Raw genomic sequence first — 15,326 nt, forward strand, 5'->3', positions numbered from 1 at the left:
GAATGTGAATGCGATTCCGATTCCGATTGCGAATGTGAATAACGTTGGGAGTCACGTTTGTTGCGTCGCCATCGATGCGTAAAATCAATTGAATAACTTTAAGCTGCAACGGTTGACAGGTGTGAGCTTAAACCTGAATACCTCGCTGTCAAATGGATAAAGCGAATAAACTGATCAACTTAATGAACGTCGACACTGCGCAACCCAACCACAGCAGAGAAATGCCATAAGATATTGAAAATGCATTTCATTTTTTGCTCTGAGATTTAATTAAATTGATTTCGACTTCATATTAACTGAGGTGAACTTCAGTTATAGCCGGAAACTCAACTCGATGAGATTCATGTTGTGCAGTGTAGTTGCATAAATCATTTATTCGCTGCCTTTGCTTGGTCAAAGGACATTAGCGTGGAAGCTGTATAAGTCGTGCAGTTTGAATGTATCTCTTTAATCCGTGTCTGCATTGATTTGCATTTGCACTTGTCACACCTTTTGCTATACTCTACTTATTAAATAATTTAAATTTGTCAAGAGAGAGTGAGTGCATATGTGTCTGGTATTTCTGTCAATGCCACTCGACTCAATTGTCAATTAATGTCGCCCAGATGTGACTCTGCTCAAGTTGTGTTATGTTGTTCCTTTTTGTGCAGGGATGGAAAGAAAAGGGCATCTCATTAATAACCGTAGAACCAGCAAACTCAATGCAAATGTTCATACATCACTCATACGTCATGTGGGTTAATCCAATCATTAGATGCCTGCTTTGCTGCTGCCGTTTCTACTCCTGCTGCTGCGGCCTGTGAGTGACTGAGATCCAAGTTGGATACGCTTTCGCATACGCTACTGACAGCTCATCACCCGTCGCCCATCACTCGGCGATGGTTAAATGTCTAATCTATGGTTGACGGCTATGTTGGGCCTCAATTCCAGTTTGTGGATATCAATCACAATGCTAAACTCCTGCTTGCTTCATCCCTTTGCCTTCGGGTCAGCTGCTGGTAGCATTAGTTGGCAAATGCCTCATTATGCCCACTAGATGTCCAAGCTTTAACCCCATCAGTTGGATAATCAGCAGCAGCAGTAACAACTTCCTCAATGAACACCTTCGTAAGCTGTGCACTTAAATAATTAAATTGATGGCATTAAGAAAAGTTTTCGAAACGCGCCAATTAGTTGTTAGTAAAGTTGTCAACTTGACGAGCGAAAGCGAAAGCGGCAAAAAAGAAAACTCGATTGGAATTCAATAATCTAGGAAATGATTTGCATAAACTTTTTGCTAATATCATTTATTTCTATTATATGGCAATTGCAAATGAGAAAAGTTCAGTTGGTGTCCGTGTGCTTAAAACTTGCGAATGAGAAGGTGAAATAGATATCAGAGCTTTTAATTTGAAAATAATCTATTATCAGTTGTAGTAGTAGTTTGTTAGATTTCCATCAAAATTCGAAAATAATGTTTAAAAAACAAAACATTTAGTTGAAATTCGCTGTTGAGTTGTTTTCTGGACCCAGGCCCATCGGATGCTTCACAAATGTCCCGCCAACCGCCGCCGATACCCAAGACAGCTGAGCGTACGCCGGGTCCGCTGGGCAAGGATACCAAGAGCAATAATGAAAAGTTCCTGCAGGATTTGTATTCCAACACAAATCGGTTTCGCAAGATGCACGGTTCTCCCGAGCTCAAAGTGAATGCTGCACTCAGCAAATATGCTCAGGAATGGGCAAATGTATGCAATGTAAAATTTTTGTATTCCATTATTTTTAATATCTTTAAACTGTTCCTTAGCATTTGCGGGATAAGAACATAATGCAGCATCGGCCGAAGCCCAAGTACGGTGAGAATATCTTTCTCTCAGGCGGCATGGATGTAACTGGTGATTTGCCAGTAGAGATGTGGTATCGAGAGATAAACGCCTTCAATTTCGATAAGCCAGACTTTACGCCCACTTCGGGGCATTTTACGCAGCTCATCTGGAAATCATGCACAGAAATGGGCGCGGGTGTGGCACGCAAGTTCGTCAAACAGATTTGTTTTTGGTTTACACTTATGATAATATGCGATTATCTTTTAGGGCGGATCGTACTTGGGTTGTTTGCAATTATAATCCACCTGGCAATGTTATGGGTCAGTTCAAGGAGAATGTGCCAAGAAAACTATAGAGCTATAGAACTATGTAAACATTTGATAAAGCTCCAGAATTTTAAATTTTAATAGCGAAAAAACTAAAAATTCTCTTAATTTAAATATAGTATTGGTGGGAATTTTAAAGATAATTTTCTTAAATACCAAAGCAGATTCATTTCATAATAAGAAGACTAGATTTTAAGTTAACATCATAATACAATATTTCATATTATGTTTTTATAACAAAATTATAAGAATATTTATCTTTTGGGCTTATCAAAATGATAGGAGACAAGTCAAATTTGCAATATTTCGAGATAGAAACATTTCAATTCAAGGGTCTAATAATTTTCATATGAACCACAGAATAGACTTTATTGTTGAGAACATAACAAATTTCTTCAAAACAATAAAAAAAAACAAGTAAGAAAGCTACATTCGAGTGTGCTCGGCTGTGAGATACCCGCTTGCGGTATTATTTTCAAAATATATCGAAAATACTACTACTATATTTGGAATATCGATATAGTACCACATTCAAAATATACCAAAGACGGCACAATATTGACAATATACCAGATTGTCGGCCAAGGCAACTAAGACCCCTAGTAACATAAGTAGGCGTTTGTGCTCATACAAAGTATTTCTTTAATAACTTTCACAATTTTTATCTGATCGCAACCAACCAGGAATCATAAATACTATTTATGCTGATCAAGAATATATATAGGTAATATGGTCGGGGAGCTCTCCTTCTACCTGTTACATACATTTCCTGCCGGCACAAAGTTATAATACCCTTCTACCCTATGAGTAGCGGGTATAAAAAATGTTTATTGCTTTGATTACAACTATGTTGCACACAACTAATTATTTTGCTGACTGCTTGAAAACTTCGTATTTTCTAAGAACATATTATATGTATTCCATATACTCTAAAGCGGATTAGATATGCAACAAAGTAAACTAAAAATTTGTTCATTAACATAAATTAGTTCTCCAAGGTTAACAAAAAGTTCAAATATATTTTTTTCAAAACAATTTGCCATTTTTTTTTGGATAGTTGAATTACAATAAAAAAATCAATGAATTAATCACAGGAATTTCACAGAACAGCTATAAAGTTAATGCACATATTTTATTATTTGGCATAATATATGATCATTTACTAAACATTTTTTTAGTCGAAAATAATTATTTATTGTCTTGCATATGTTATTTAAAATTTTAACGGAGATTGCACAGTCGAGTACAATGAATTAATATAGGGTAGAAATAAAAATATCTCTTAAATATCACATGAAATAAATATAAATAATAATGTAGGCAGATTAATATTCATTTTACTTTTATTTTTGCAAATTAATTAACAAATGTCTCAATTTGAGCTTAGTTTTGTGGCTTCCACTTCAATCCATTGGCGAAGCTCCACGACATCTGTATAGACACCAGGATGACCGGGATAAGCGCAAATTTCAGGCCCAAAAGAAACAATGCCCACAAGTTTACCTCTGTAAGTCAATGGTCCACCAGAATCTCCATTGCACGAATCTTTCCAAGGGGAAGCAGCACAGATTTTCGCTTTCGTACTTTCTATTTTGTTAACCCTAGCGCACTCCTCGCGGTTTACAATGTTCACATAGACACTTTTCAGATGGAGCGGAGACTCTCCAGTTTCCGTATATCCCCATCCAGAGACAAGCACTGCAGCTCCGTCATTAGGAACCGACTCTGCCAATGGAATGGCCTTGACAGTTGGACCCATTTCAAGGGGCGAACTTAACAAAAGCAGGGAGATGTCATATTGAGTTTTTCGTTGGTCGTTTTTAACATAATGTATATAACGATCATGCACGGTTATCTTGGCAACTTTAATCACCGATCCACCATTGTTAGACGTACTACTGCCAACTCGCACATCAAAAAACTCGGAATCAAGAATCTTGGAATCGTTATTGTGAACACAGTGCGCTGCTGTTATAATGATGTTTTTGCTGTAGATGACGCCACCACAATCATGCGATCCTTGTCTTTGCAGCGACACTTGCCAAGGTATTGTCTCTATTGGTGTGTCCTTTCCTCCAACGATGCGATTGTCTATTGGTCCTTTTTTCAATAGAAATTCAGTTGCAATCGGCAAGTGCAATGCGCAACCTAAAGTTGCCACTGAGAGCAAGACTAATAATGTAGGGAACATTTCTAGTTGACTTGTGAATACCAAAACCCGCAGCATTTGAGTTTTTATAGAAAAGTTGTATAAGAACAAATTTCAAATAGTTACGAAATTTTATCAGCTTAAAAATATGCGAGTTGTAATAACAAATAATAATTTATTGTTGCACTCAACTGATTATTTTGCTGACGGCTTAAAAGCTTCGTAATTTCTCAGAACCTTTGTATATACCCTAAAAGGGGATTTTTGTATCATATACATTTGTGTTATCTGAGATAAATTTGTTGAAGACCAAGGGATTTCTTTTGCGAATAGCAATTCAGTTACGTTAATGGTTCGCGTTAATCAATGTGAGCATTTGCATTTTCATCGTTTTTACTATTATCATCCTATTATTTAAGTGTCGTATATGTCAGCTTTTACTTTAGTGTTTTTCTTTAATTTCATAATTTAATACATTAAATAAATAAATCAACGAGTTACTCATAGGGATTTTGGATTGTTGAAAACAATATTAATGTTAGTCAATCTTAATTTACATAATTTATTCTTTTTTTATATTTTCGAAGACACCGCAGTGCTGAATTTCGGCTTTTGCGAGGAGGCATCTCCGATGTTTAAAATATATTTATATTCTTGATCAGCGTCAACAGGCGAGACGATATAGCAATATCCGTATAATCTTTGTGATTCCTGAAAATTTGGTAGTGATCAGATAAAAATTCAAACTTATTAAAGAAATACCTTTGTATGGAAAACACGTCTACTTACCAAGGGAATTACTATATAAATATACTAAATATACCATTTCGAATATTAAGTATTTTTCCGGTATATTATTTTGGTATTATTTAATAATAATGTTGCGCAGTTTTGTATTTTATTCAAATATGTAGCGGATATTACACATTGGAGTGTATTCGACTGCGGTTTTTTTTACATATTTTCCCCAATGATAGAATATAGTTTTCTTACGATTACAAGAAATAAGTATAAAATAAAATAATAAGCAATCAATTTAATGTTCATTATTACGTTTATTTTTGCAATTTAATTCACAAATGTCTCAAGTTGAGCTTAGTTTTGTGGCTTCGTTTTCAATCCATTTTCGAAGCTCAACAACATTTGCATAAACACCGGGAATATTGGGTGGAAAACAACCCCCAACTCCATAAGAAACAATGCCTACAAGCTTATCATTGGAAACCAATGGGCCACCAGAATCACCATGACAGGAACCAGGGGAAGAAGCACAGACTGTTACTTTTGTAATTCTTTCGTCACCATAAAGCTTGGCGCACTTCTCACGACTTAAAATGTTCACGTTGCCACTTTGCAGATAGAGAGGATTTGTTTCCGTTGCCGTCCATCCCCATCCAGAGACTATAGCTGAAGCTCCGTCATTAGGAACTGACTCTGCAAGTGGAATGGCCTTGACAGTTGGACCCATTTCAAGGGGCGAACTTAACAAAATTAGTGCGATGTCATATTCAATTATTGGATCAAGTGTAAAACGATCATGTGCGATTGTTTTGGCAACTTTAATAACCGATCCACCATTGTTAGACGTACTACTGCCAACGCGCACATCAAAAATCTTGGGATCAAGAATCATGGCATTGTCATCGCAAACACAGTGGGCGGCTGTTATAATGATGTTTTTGCTGTAGATGACGCCACCACAATAATGCGATCCTTGTCTTTGCAGCGACACTTGCCAAGGTATTGTCTCTATCGGTGTGTCCACTCCTCCAATAACGCGATTGTTTATTGGTCCTTTTTTCAATAGAAATTCAGGTCCAATTGGCAAGTGCAATGCGCAACCGAAAGTTGCCACAGAGAGCAGGGCTAATAATGTAAACAACATTTCCAATTGTCTTGTGAATACCAAAACCCGCAGCATTTGAGTTTTTATATGAAAGGAACATTGCGGAAAAATTGCATTAAATTGTTTTGACAGTTTATCAGCTAAAAAAAAATGCGAGTTTTAATTAAAAAGTAATAAGTTATTGATTTGATTACAACTATGTTGCACTCAACTAATTATTTTGCTGACGGCTTAAAAGCTTCGTAATTTATCAGAACATATGTTTGGTATATACCCTAAAAGGGGGTTTTCTGCAACAAAGTAACGCATAAATTTGTGTTCTTTAAGATTAATTTGTTCTCTTTGGCAGATTTCCCAATGTATTATGCTTTTGTTGCTGCATTCTGCTTTGAGAAAACCAATTGCGTTTTTATTGGTTGATTATTTGATAAGGAATACGCGCTGATTAATGTGAGCATTTCCATTTTTATCGTTTTTACTATTATCATTCTTATATAAATTATTGTCCTGAATATTTGAACTTTAACTTTAAGATTTTTCTTTAATTTCATAATTTGAATTGTGGAAAAAAGTTAAATAAATAAATTAACGAGTTAGTCACAGGTATTTTGAATAATTGAAAACAATTAACATTACCCAATATAAATTTACAATTTTAATTTTTTGTTTATATTTTAACTTTTATCGGTTATTCCCGCTACCCATATGGTAGAAGTGTCTCATAACTTTGTGCAGAGAGGAAATGTATGTAAAGGAGGCATCTTATATCCTTGTCAGTCTGTCCATCCGTCTGTATACACAATTTATTATTTTGGTATAAATTAAGAATAATGCCGCGCTGTTTTGATTTTATTCAAATATATATCGGATATTCCACATTGGAGTGTGTTCGACTGCGGCTTTTTTTTACATATTTTCCCCAATGATAAAATATAGATTTCTTACGGTTACCAGAAATAAGTATAAATAAAATAATATACAATCAATTTAATGTTCATTATTACGTTTATTTTTGCAATTTAATTCACAAATTTGTGGTTAGTTTTGTGGCTTCCTTTTCAATCTTTTTGTGAAGCTCCACAGCATTTCCATAAACACCAGGATACCCGGGTACAGCTCATCCATAGTCATAAGAATCAATGCCCACAAGCATATTTAATTTTTTTGATTTGCGGGGGAGGAAGTGGGCGTGGCAAAAATTTGAAACAAACTTGATCTGCGTTCAAACATAACAAATACTGTCGAAAAAAATTATTGCTCTATCTCTTATAGGCTCTGAGATTCAGTGTTTCATACGGACAGACGGACAGACAGACAGATGGACACACGGACATGGCTAGATCGTCTCGGCTATTGATGCTGATCAAGAATATATTATATGGGTAATTCCATGGCGAAATTTGTCCCGTGCGAGACTTTTTGCAATTTTAAAAATAAGTGAATGTTATTCTTAAAGCTTTAGATAAGCACTATATTTAGAGCTAAGAAAGATTTTAGGAACTTGATCTGTTTTCCGATAAAATATATAATTTCGTTCATTTTTTGGCTTTGCGTACGAATTGGTTAATTTTTGCAATAATCACAACAGAAAACAAAACAGAAAGAAAATTCTAAAACCATTCTTAGCTCTAATTAAAGTACTTATCTAGAGCTATAAAAATAAACTTTTCTTATTTTCAAAATTGTTTCAGTTAATGTTACTTTCAATGTAAAGAGTCTCGCACGGGACAAATTCCGTTATGGAATTACCCATATATTAATATATACTTTATAGGATCGGAGATGCCTCCTTCTACCTGTTACATACATTTCCTGCCGGCACAAAGTTATAATACCCTTCTACCCTATGGGTAGCGGTTATAACAAGGAAGAAAGTCGATATACAGAAAATATTGCCTTGGTATATTAATATAGAACTAAATTCAAAATATACTATAGAGTACTAAAAATACTAGATTGTCAGGCCAATCAGCTAAGATCCGATTGCAGTAAGCGCTTTTTGCCACAATGGTATAATACTCTTCTACCTTATGGGTAGAGGATATAGAAGTCTTAATAATCATGGTTGCTTTTCTATGCTTAGCATCTAATTTCCACTCTGACGCTCGGCATGAAATCGCTGCCAAGTCCGTGTTGCCAGGCCAACAAAAATAATTTGCATAGCTCGCGAGAATGCGCAGGGAAAGATTATAGATTTCACACTGCCCTCAAGGGACAGCATCAAATGCACGCTAAATTTCAGTTTTTTGGGAATTGTTCCAGGCAGAGAAATGTAACTTGATGCCTCGGCGTGAAATATTTTATTGAATTTTATGCTGCGGTTGTGGAATTTAACGCTTCGCTTGCGTTTTGTGTCGACTGCGTTCTGAGTTGAGGCCAAAATTTAATTTGGCACATTTTTTGCGACAATTTCACGTCACACGTCATTAATTTTGCATTTTTGCCATAAATATCCTGTTAGGTCCTGGCTGGGTGAGTGAGTCGGAAGTTGGGAGGTTTTTGGTGACGTGACGTGGACACGTTGCTGATTCCTGTCATGGCCCTTTGACACCAACACACACACACACATACAGACTCCATGGGGCGACGAAGGTGTCGCTTGTGCGTTGGCCCTGAGGGCTCAAAAAATATGACCTTTCCCTCTGACAACATGGCTAACAGTTTTTGTTAGCCATTTTTGTTATTTATTTATTTTTGGCAAGCCGTGTCGAAATTAAAAACGGGAAATTCACCATAAAAATTCATAGTCTACCTCTCGGGACGTCGTCGAGTGCTGTGATCACATTTCTGTTGCCCTTTCTCTCTCTTCCTTTCATTATTTCTGTCTTTTTCACACATTCCACTGTATTTGCTGCATTGCTGTTGTTGTTGTTGTCGTTCATATATTGCCATTGCGCCTTTTGTTGACTTTCGTTTTGCCTGTTGTTTTCGTTGTTGTAGCCAGAAGCATTTTTGCAGCATGCTGCCAACGAACTTTGATGCGTTGCCAGCTCCCTGTATGAGTGTGTCAGTATGTGTTTGAGTGTGTGTGTGAGTGTTCGTTTACTTGTCACTTGTTGGCGGTGTGAAATTGAAGCCAGCAGCAGCAGGAGCAGCAGCAACAGTCAACGTAACAAACACCCTCTGAAAGTGGTTTATTGGGTTAGGGTTACGGTTTATGTGGAAAGTTGAAAGTCGGTTGTGTTGTTGTTGTCTCGCTCGGAAGTCAACGATTTTTGGAGCACACTCTGAAGATGTGCAATTTAAAGAGATTATGTGACAAGACGGGTATTAAAGAGAAGCGGAAGAAGCCGATATAAACGCTCTTGGCAGTAAACTGATTGACAATATTGTCATATGCAGTTTTATAGCATACTTTTAGGATTGAACGCAAATGCGCTTAGCTTTTAAAGCAACCTGAAAGTATGCAATCACTTCTCTTTGTTATAGTTTTTGATTATGTTGTTCAGTTTAAAATAAGTTTAAGCTTCTTTGTCGTTGTTGGCAGAATACTAATTTAATCAAGATGAAATTCTTTACATTTTCGCACTGATTATATTTTAAATAACGTTGAGTTAAACAACATGACAGCACTTAAATTTCATCATCAGTTCAGTGCTTTAATATTAAAGCGAACGGACATTAAACGACCATTGGAAAATTTGCTACATATTTGCATTAACGACAATTTGCAGCGCATTGAAGTGAATGCAATTCATCAATGCTTGCATATTCCTTACCCGCATGCCACAGCATCTGTTCTGTGTGCAGCTCGTACTTTTATTTAAAGCTGCATTTCAATTGCGTCAACATTGAATGAGCAATTTGAACAACATATTAATGGAATGGCAACACACACACACACACACACATACATAGCAGGTCGCTCATCAACGTCAACAGAATCTGCCATGATGCTATACAATGTAATTAAACCAGATGAACCTGACAATCAGATCAAGTTTCTTCCTTGTTTCTTTGTACACCTTTTGCAACCTTTGCAAGCGGCAAATCTCATTCATGCGATGCAAATGTGCAAAAAGTCAACAGACAGGACAAGGATGGAGAACGGCGACAGCGACAGCGACGGCGTCGAATGATCCGCTTAAGGAAACAAACTGAACGACGCTGGAAGACCGCTCGATGCTTTTATGCATTGTAATTTGCGCGTAATTTCACATGGAAAACGTGAAAATGCTCTGCCATTTTTCCAACAACAACGGGCAGAGGGCAACACAGTCACCACCAACAACAACAACAACAACTGGAACAACAACAGCAACACTGTTGGTACGGCAAAGTTCTCATTTATTTTAATGCGTTCAACGCTGACGACGTGCAAATGGCTGCCAGTTTGCCATTGCCATGGCTTTTCAGTTGCATACATAGCTCTTCTTTTTTTACCCCTCTGCTTCTTCTGGCTTTTTCATTTAAAAATTGCTTGCAGATGCAGCTGCAACTCATGTGTGTGTGTGTAGCATTTGGTATGTGTGTGTGTGTATATGGTGTAATTATTAAGCTGACATTGCAGCTGTGCGTCGTCTGTCGTCTGCTGCCTGCTGATGCACTTTTCATTCAATTTCAGTGGGTCAACAACGGCAGCAGCAACAACATCAGCAATGGCCATAACAATGCCAATTTTAATGGTCATTACAATAAGGCCATAACCATAAAAAATGCACAGCTACACACACACACACGCACAGCCAGACGCACAGACTTTAATACGCCTGTTCACAGACAATGACAACAATAATGATTCGCATTTATTGGGCTTATGGGGCGTATTAATAATATTTAACTGTGTGGCCTTTGCCAACACTACACGCCCCTTAAGTCGCACAAAGCAAACGAATTAAATTTCAATTTGAACACCAAGCGTCATACAATAAATTGTTGAACAAAAAATAAACGTAACACGCATAGTTTTGTCTGTCAAAACATAACATTGAAACAGTTTTCTTTTTGTGCTTGCTTGTTTTGCTAACAAGTGACTAATTTTGAGAAATTTAACCAATGTTGTTTTAATTTTTTATATTTTAACTTTAGTGAGAGGATTGCAATAGTTTAGAATTTAATATAAAAAAGAGGTAGATAAATGTTTGAACTAAAGAATTAAAGTATTAAGTATTTATATTTACATTGAGCTGTTGGAACTGAGATAGACAATATACAAAGTAGATGGGCAACAAGAGAGAATAAGATAGTTCAACTAATAGTCCCAATCGGCATCATGTTGACTTATTCAGCAATTCGTTTCGTTGTAACGACAGCCAAATTAAACTGACTCGCTGATTTGGTCTCGCGAATGAGCTATAAATATTATGCATATCCTGGCATTTCACTCACACTCAGACACTCACAATAACGAGATGCTTTAGAAGCAGCAGCATTGCATAAATCTCAATATGCAGTGACGTGGAAAGTGAACGAATTTAGTGGCATTGTCGAAATCTCTGGGGGGTTAGAATAACAAAACAACAGACAAACGAAACACAACAAAAAGGAGTCAAGAAGAATGGAGAACGAACTGCCTGCTGCATTAACCCTAAAGCCGTCTTGGCATTATTTAAAATCAGAAAACCCTTCAAATTGCATTTTAATAGAATTTATTGCGCCAAACGATTCGAAAAGAAATTCCCACAACAGTATCCGATGGGAGTGAAAGCGAAGAGAGGGAGAGAGACAGAGAGTGAACTGCAACACTTGACTTTCATGTTGCAACAAAATGCTATTCTCAAGACGGAATCGCAGTCGCAGCCAAAGTATTGCGATAAGAATGGCTCTTCCTTTGGCTTCGCGTCTTTTTCTCTGTGAGCGCATTCTGTGCAACGATGCGCATCAATTGCAAAAATAGTAAAGACGCAAAATAAAATTTACAAATCCGCGTTGCAGGACGAGCAGCAGTCAGGACACAAATTATTACTTGGCTCGCCGCCAAAATGTTTAAATTACAATTTGCACAAAATATATATGTATCTACATGCACCTCCAGATGCTACCACACAGAGGCAAGCACAAAGTATGAAGAGAAAGTAGAGGCAGAGGCAGAGGCAGAAGCAAGTAGCCGCAGGAAGCCATTTGGTTGCAACGCTGTTTGCCGCCTCATCTCCGCTTGGTCATAAAAATCAACAGCCAAGGCAAAGACGTCTTTGCCTGCCAAGTTGTGCTGCTTGATAAACTAGCACGGGAATTGTCTTGCCACCTGCTGTTGATCTTTCTGCTTGCGCATATCAACGTTGCGTATACGCAATGTGAATAACGACTGTGAGCTATTGTGGCGCTGCTGGCAAGCAATTTACTTTGTTGATTTACTTATACAACTGGCAATTAGTTTAACAAGCTTCAACTACTCATTCACATTCAATTATAAAATATAATTCAAGCATTGAGAAATTGAACAATCCACTTCACTTATTGAAGACTTGAGCTGCATTTGAGTGGAGCAAATAATCCCCTAATTAGACACACATAATCTGCATAAAAACTCAAATGGCATTTACCATTAGCTGCACAAAGGAAGGGCCAAAGTCGAAATGCAAAGGATCAAAATGCTTGATACGCCATTAGCGCAATCTGCTGAACAAAGCTGCCGGGCAGCAAGCCAGGGGATAGTCAACAGTTGAATGGGCCACCCAGCTGAAGCTGAAGCTGAAGGTTGAGGTTGAGGTTGACCACAATTGTGTGGTCACGTGATGACTTTTAAGCTGCGACCGCTGCCCCTGTGGTTGGCATTTCTTTCAACAGCTCAGCTCATAATTTCCACAAAAAGGAAAACGAGCAAAAACAAAAAAAGAAAGAAACAAATGATATGTGGTGAAAGAGAGAAACCCAGAAGAAAATGGCACGAGTCGCGTTTTTGCATTTTGCGCATATTTTAATTAATTTAAGTTCTGTTTGTCTGCCTAACAAATTTACGGTGGAAGCCTTGTAAAGTTTTCGCCTTACAGGTTGACAGCCATTTAAAAATGCATAAAACGTTTTAATTAAAATTTCTGTTCGAAAAAAGAATGGGAATTGCTTTCATATTTTTGTTTTTGTTCTTTTATACTTTTCGGTGGTGGCCATTGCCCTCTTGCACTCATAATTCATTTCAAATAAAGAGAAGTATAAAAAAAAAGTTGACAAAAATTTGGAAAACATTGCGGTTCATGACCGCACGACGACAGCTTCCATATGTGGCCGCTAGGTGGCGGCGTTGCCGTTGGCACTTTACATGCATGACTACGTGTCCTTTTAATATCCTGTGTGTGTGCGCCGCGACGCTTCAAAACTTCCGTTGTCGCAAATAAATAAATAAAAATACAATGATAAATGAACACACTCTCCATTTTTTGTTTTATGTATATAAATAACGTAATAAAGAACAGAATGCGAGTACAACAAATGCTCACTAACATTTTTAGCGCAGGGAATTTTAAGCGCAAATTTAGGAACTTTTCACTACTGAGGTTTGCTAGGTTTTCTAAGAATATTGAATTACATTTTATAATATCCTCAGTAAGTTGACAAGAAGGTCAGTTTTCGTTAAATTCAACTTTCTAAATGACGCTTTAAAAATTAGTTAGGAATTAAAATTTGTGGGGCAAATGGAGCATTTAAAATTACATATATTATATATTAATTATATTATTATAGAATATTTAAAATTACATATTTTTATTCTTAATAATGATTTTTACAGAGTAAGAAAACCCCCCTTAAATTATATAATTCTCTCAAAATTGTACATTAATTTATTTCCTCATTTGAAACTAAGTCTGTGTAATTCTAATTATTAATAACTAATTCCTAGTTGTTCCACAAATGTACATTAAACTAAAGCCACGAGCGATCTTGTTGCATTCGTTGTAGAGTTTTGTTTATGGCACATGTGTAATCGCAGTGTTCATTATGATATGATACAATGCATCAATTGCACAATTAGTATTTGCATAATTTGACCTTCTCTGGCAACATGTTAAATTATTCACACAGTATTCCTCTCCCCTCATCCCACAAAGAGCCCCTCCATACAGCATTTGAGAGACAATATTCAATTACGAGCATTTGCTGAAATGTGCTAAACATTTCGAGTGTCTGGTCCAAAATTAATTTGTTTGTGTAACAGCAACAAACTAACAACAACACTTGCAACTGTGGGGCACTATCAACAACAACAACAACAAGGACTGTAGCAATTCCATTCCATTTCCACATCGTGACACATTTGGACCGGTGTTGGTCTGCTCTGGTCAGGACGAGGTCTGAACACTCGGCGTGTTTCTAAGCCAGGTGCTGTTCAAACAAATTGCGTACGTGTATGTTGCGCTTTGGTCCTGTTTTGTCCTTTTGCCTCCATGGTCCTTTGGTAATTGTAATGCGAGCAAATAAACGAGCAAGTGAAACACGAATATTCATACACGACAATGCCCTCAACAATGAGTAAGGGGAGTTAAGGACATTACAAGGACATGCACAAATACAAACATACATCGATGCATAAAGCCAATGCCAAATGTATGGACACAACACCACATTCTGGGGAAGGGTTTTGTCCCCACTGGGGTTACAAGTGGCCCTCACAAATTTTGCAATCAACAACAAATTTTTCATTTCGGTTCACACATTTTTGTTTTTAATTTGTAACAAATTTGAATTTATTTGCTGCCAGCACCTGCGATGTTAGATGCTTTTCCCCTGGCAACAATCGAATTAAGTTTGCCCCCACGAAATGTTCCATTTCAAGTTGGCAAAGTAAATAGAAGGGAAAAGTGTTGGATATTGAACTGATATTGATATTAATTTAATTTAAAAAAAAAAAAAATGGAGAATACGTCAAAGAAGACAAATGGTTCCCTATAAAAAGTATCTGATGAACTTATGAAGGTGACAATATTATTTTTAATTATACCGGTTATTGTAAGCCTTCTAAAACAAAATGTTAAGGATCGGCTCGGCTGTTGACCCAGATCAAGAATATAAATATAATTATAAGATGCCTCCTTTACATACATTTCCTCTCTGCACAAAGTTATAATACCCTATGGGTAGCGGGAATAACCGATAAAAGTTAAAATAAAAATAAAAAATCAATAATGAAAATTTATATTGAGTAATGTTAATTGTTTTCAATTATTCAAAATACCTGTGACTAACTCGTTAATTAATCTTAAAGTTAAACTTCAAATATGCAGGACAATAATTGATATAAGAATGATAATAGTAAAAACGATAAGAAT

The 15,326-nt window shown here is 36.7% G+C and overlaps 2 protein-coding genes across 4 annotated transcripts in view; one reads left to right on the plus strand and one right to left on the minus strand.

Annotated features, from left to right (window-relative positions):
• LOC117566173 (hypodermin-A-like) overlaps positions 1-15,326 on the minus strand; it is a 45,711-nt gene that overhangs the window by 18,000 nt on the left and 12,385 nt on the right. Inside the window, exon 1 of one of the 3 annotated variants that reach the window (XM_052003312.1) lies at positions 6,123-6,180. The exons of 1 other annotated variant lie outside the window; for it this stretch is intronic. In XM_052003312.1, the coding sequence (XP_051859272.1) occupies positions 6,123-6,165 (43 nt within the window). In that variant the 5' untranslated portion in view covers positions 6,166-6,180. Of the gene's footprint in view, positions 1-4,279; positions 4,345-6,122; positions 6,181-15,326 lie in introns of those variants that run through there. One more of the 3 variants, XM_052003311.1, reaches the window with a different exon arrangement.
• Positions 1,411-2,245, plus strand: LOC117566174 (Golgi-associated plant pathogenesis-related protein 1). The gene is made up of 3 exons (XM_034245677.2): positions 1,411-1,727; positions 1,787-2,013; positions 2,073-2,245. Exons 1-3 carry the CDS (start codon positions 1,533-1,535, stop codon positions 2,158-2,160), a joined length of 510 nt encoding a protein of 169 aa, XP_034101568.2. The 5' UTR covers positions 1,411-1,532; the 3' UTR covers positions 2,161-2,245.

Source organism: Drosophila albomicans, chromosome 2L, assembly GCF_009650485.2.
Source record: "Drosophila albomicans strain 15112-1751.03 chromosome 2L, ASM965048v2, whole genome shotgun sequence".
Classification (NCBI taxonomy): domain Eukaryota; kingdom Metazoa; phylum Arthropoda; class Insecta; order Diptera; family Drosophilidae; genus Drosophila; species Drosophila albomicans.

What these genes read in the sequence shown, in the direction of transcription:
- LOC117566174 (XM_034245677.2), top strand. Translation starts at nt 1,533, where the DNA reads ATGTCCCGCCAACCGCCGCCGATACCCAAGACAGCTGAGCGTACGCCG. An exon ending in ATGCTCAGGAATGGGCAAAT is followed by an intron (nt 1,728 to 1,786) that starts GTATGCAATGTA and finishes ACTGTTCCTTAG; the next exon opens with CATTTGCGGGATAAGAACAT. An exon ending in GGCGCGGGTGTGGCACGCAA is followed by an intron (nt 2,014 to 2,072) that starts GTTCGTCAAACA and finishes ATTATCTTTTAG; the next exon opens with GGCGGATCGTACTTGGGTTG.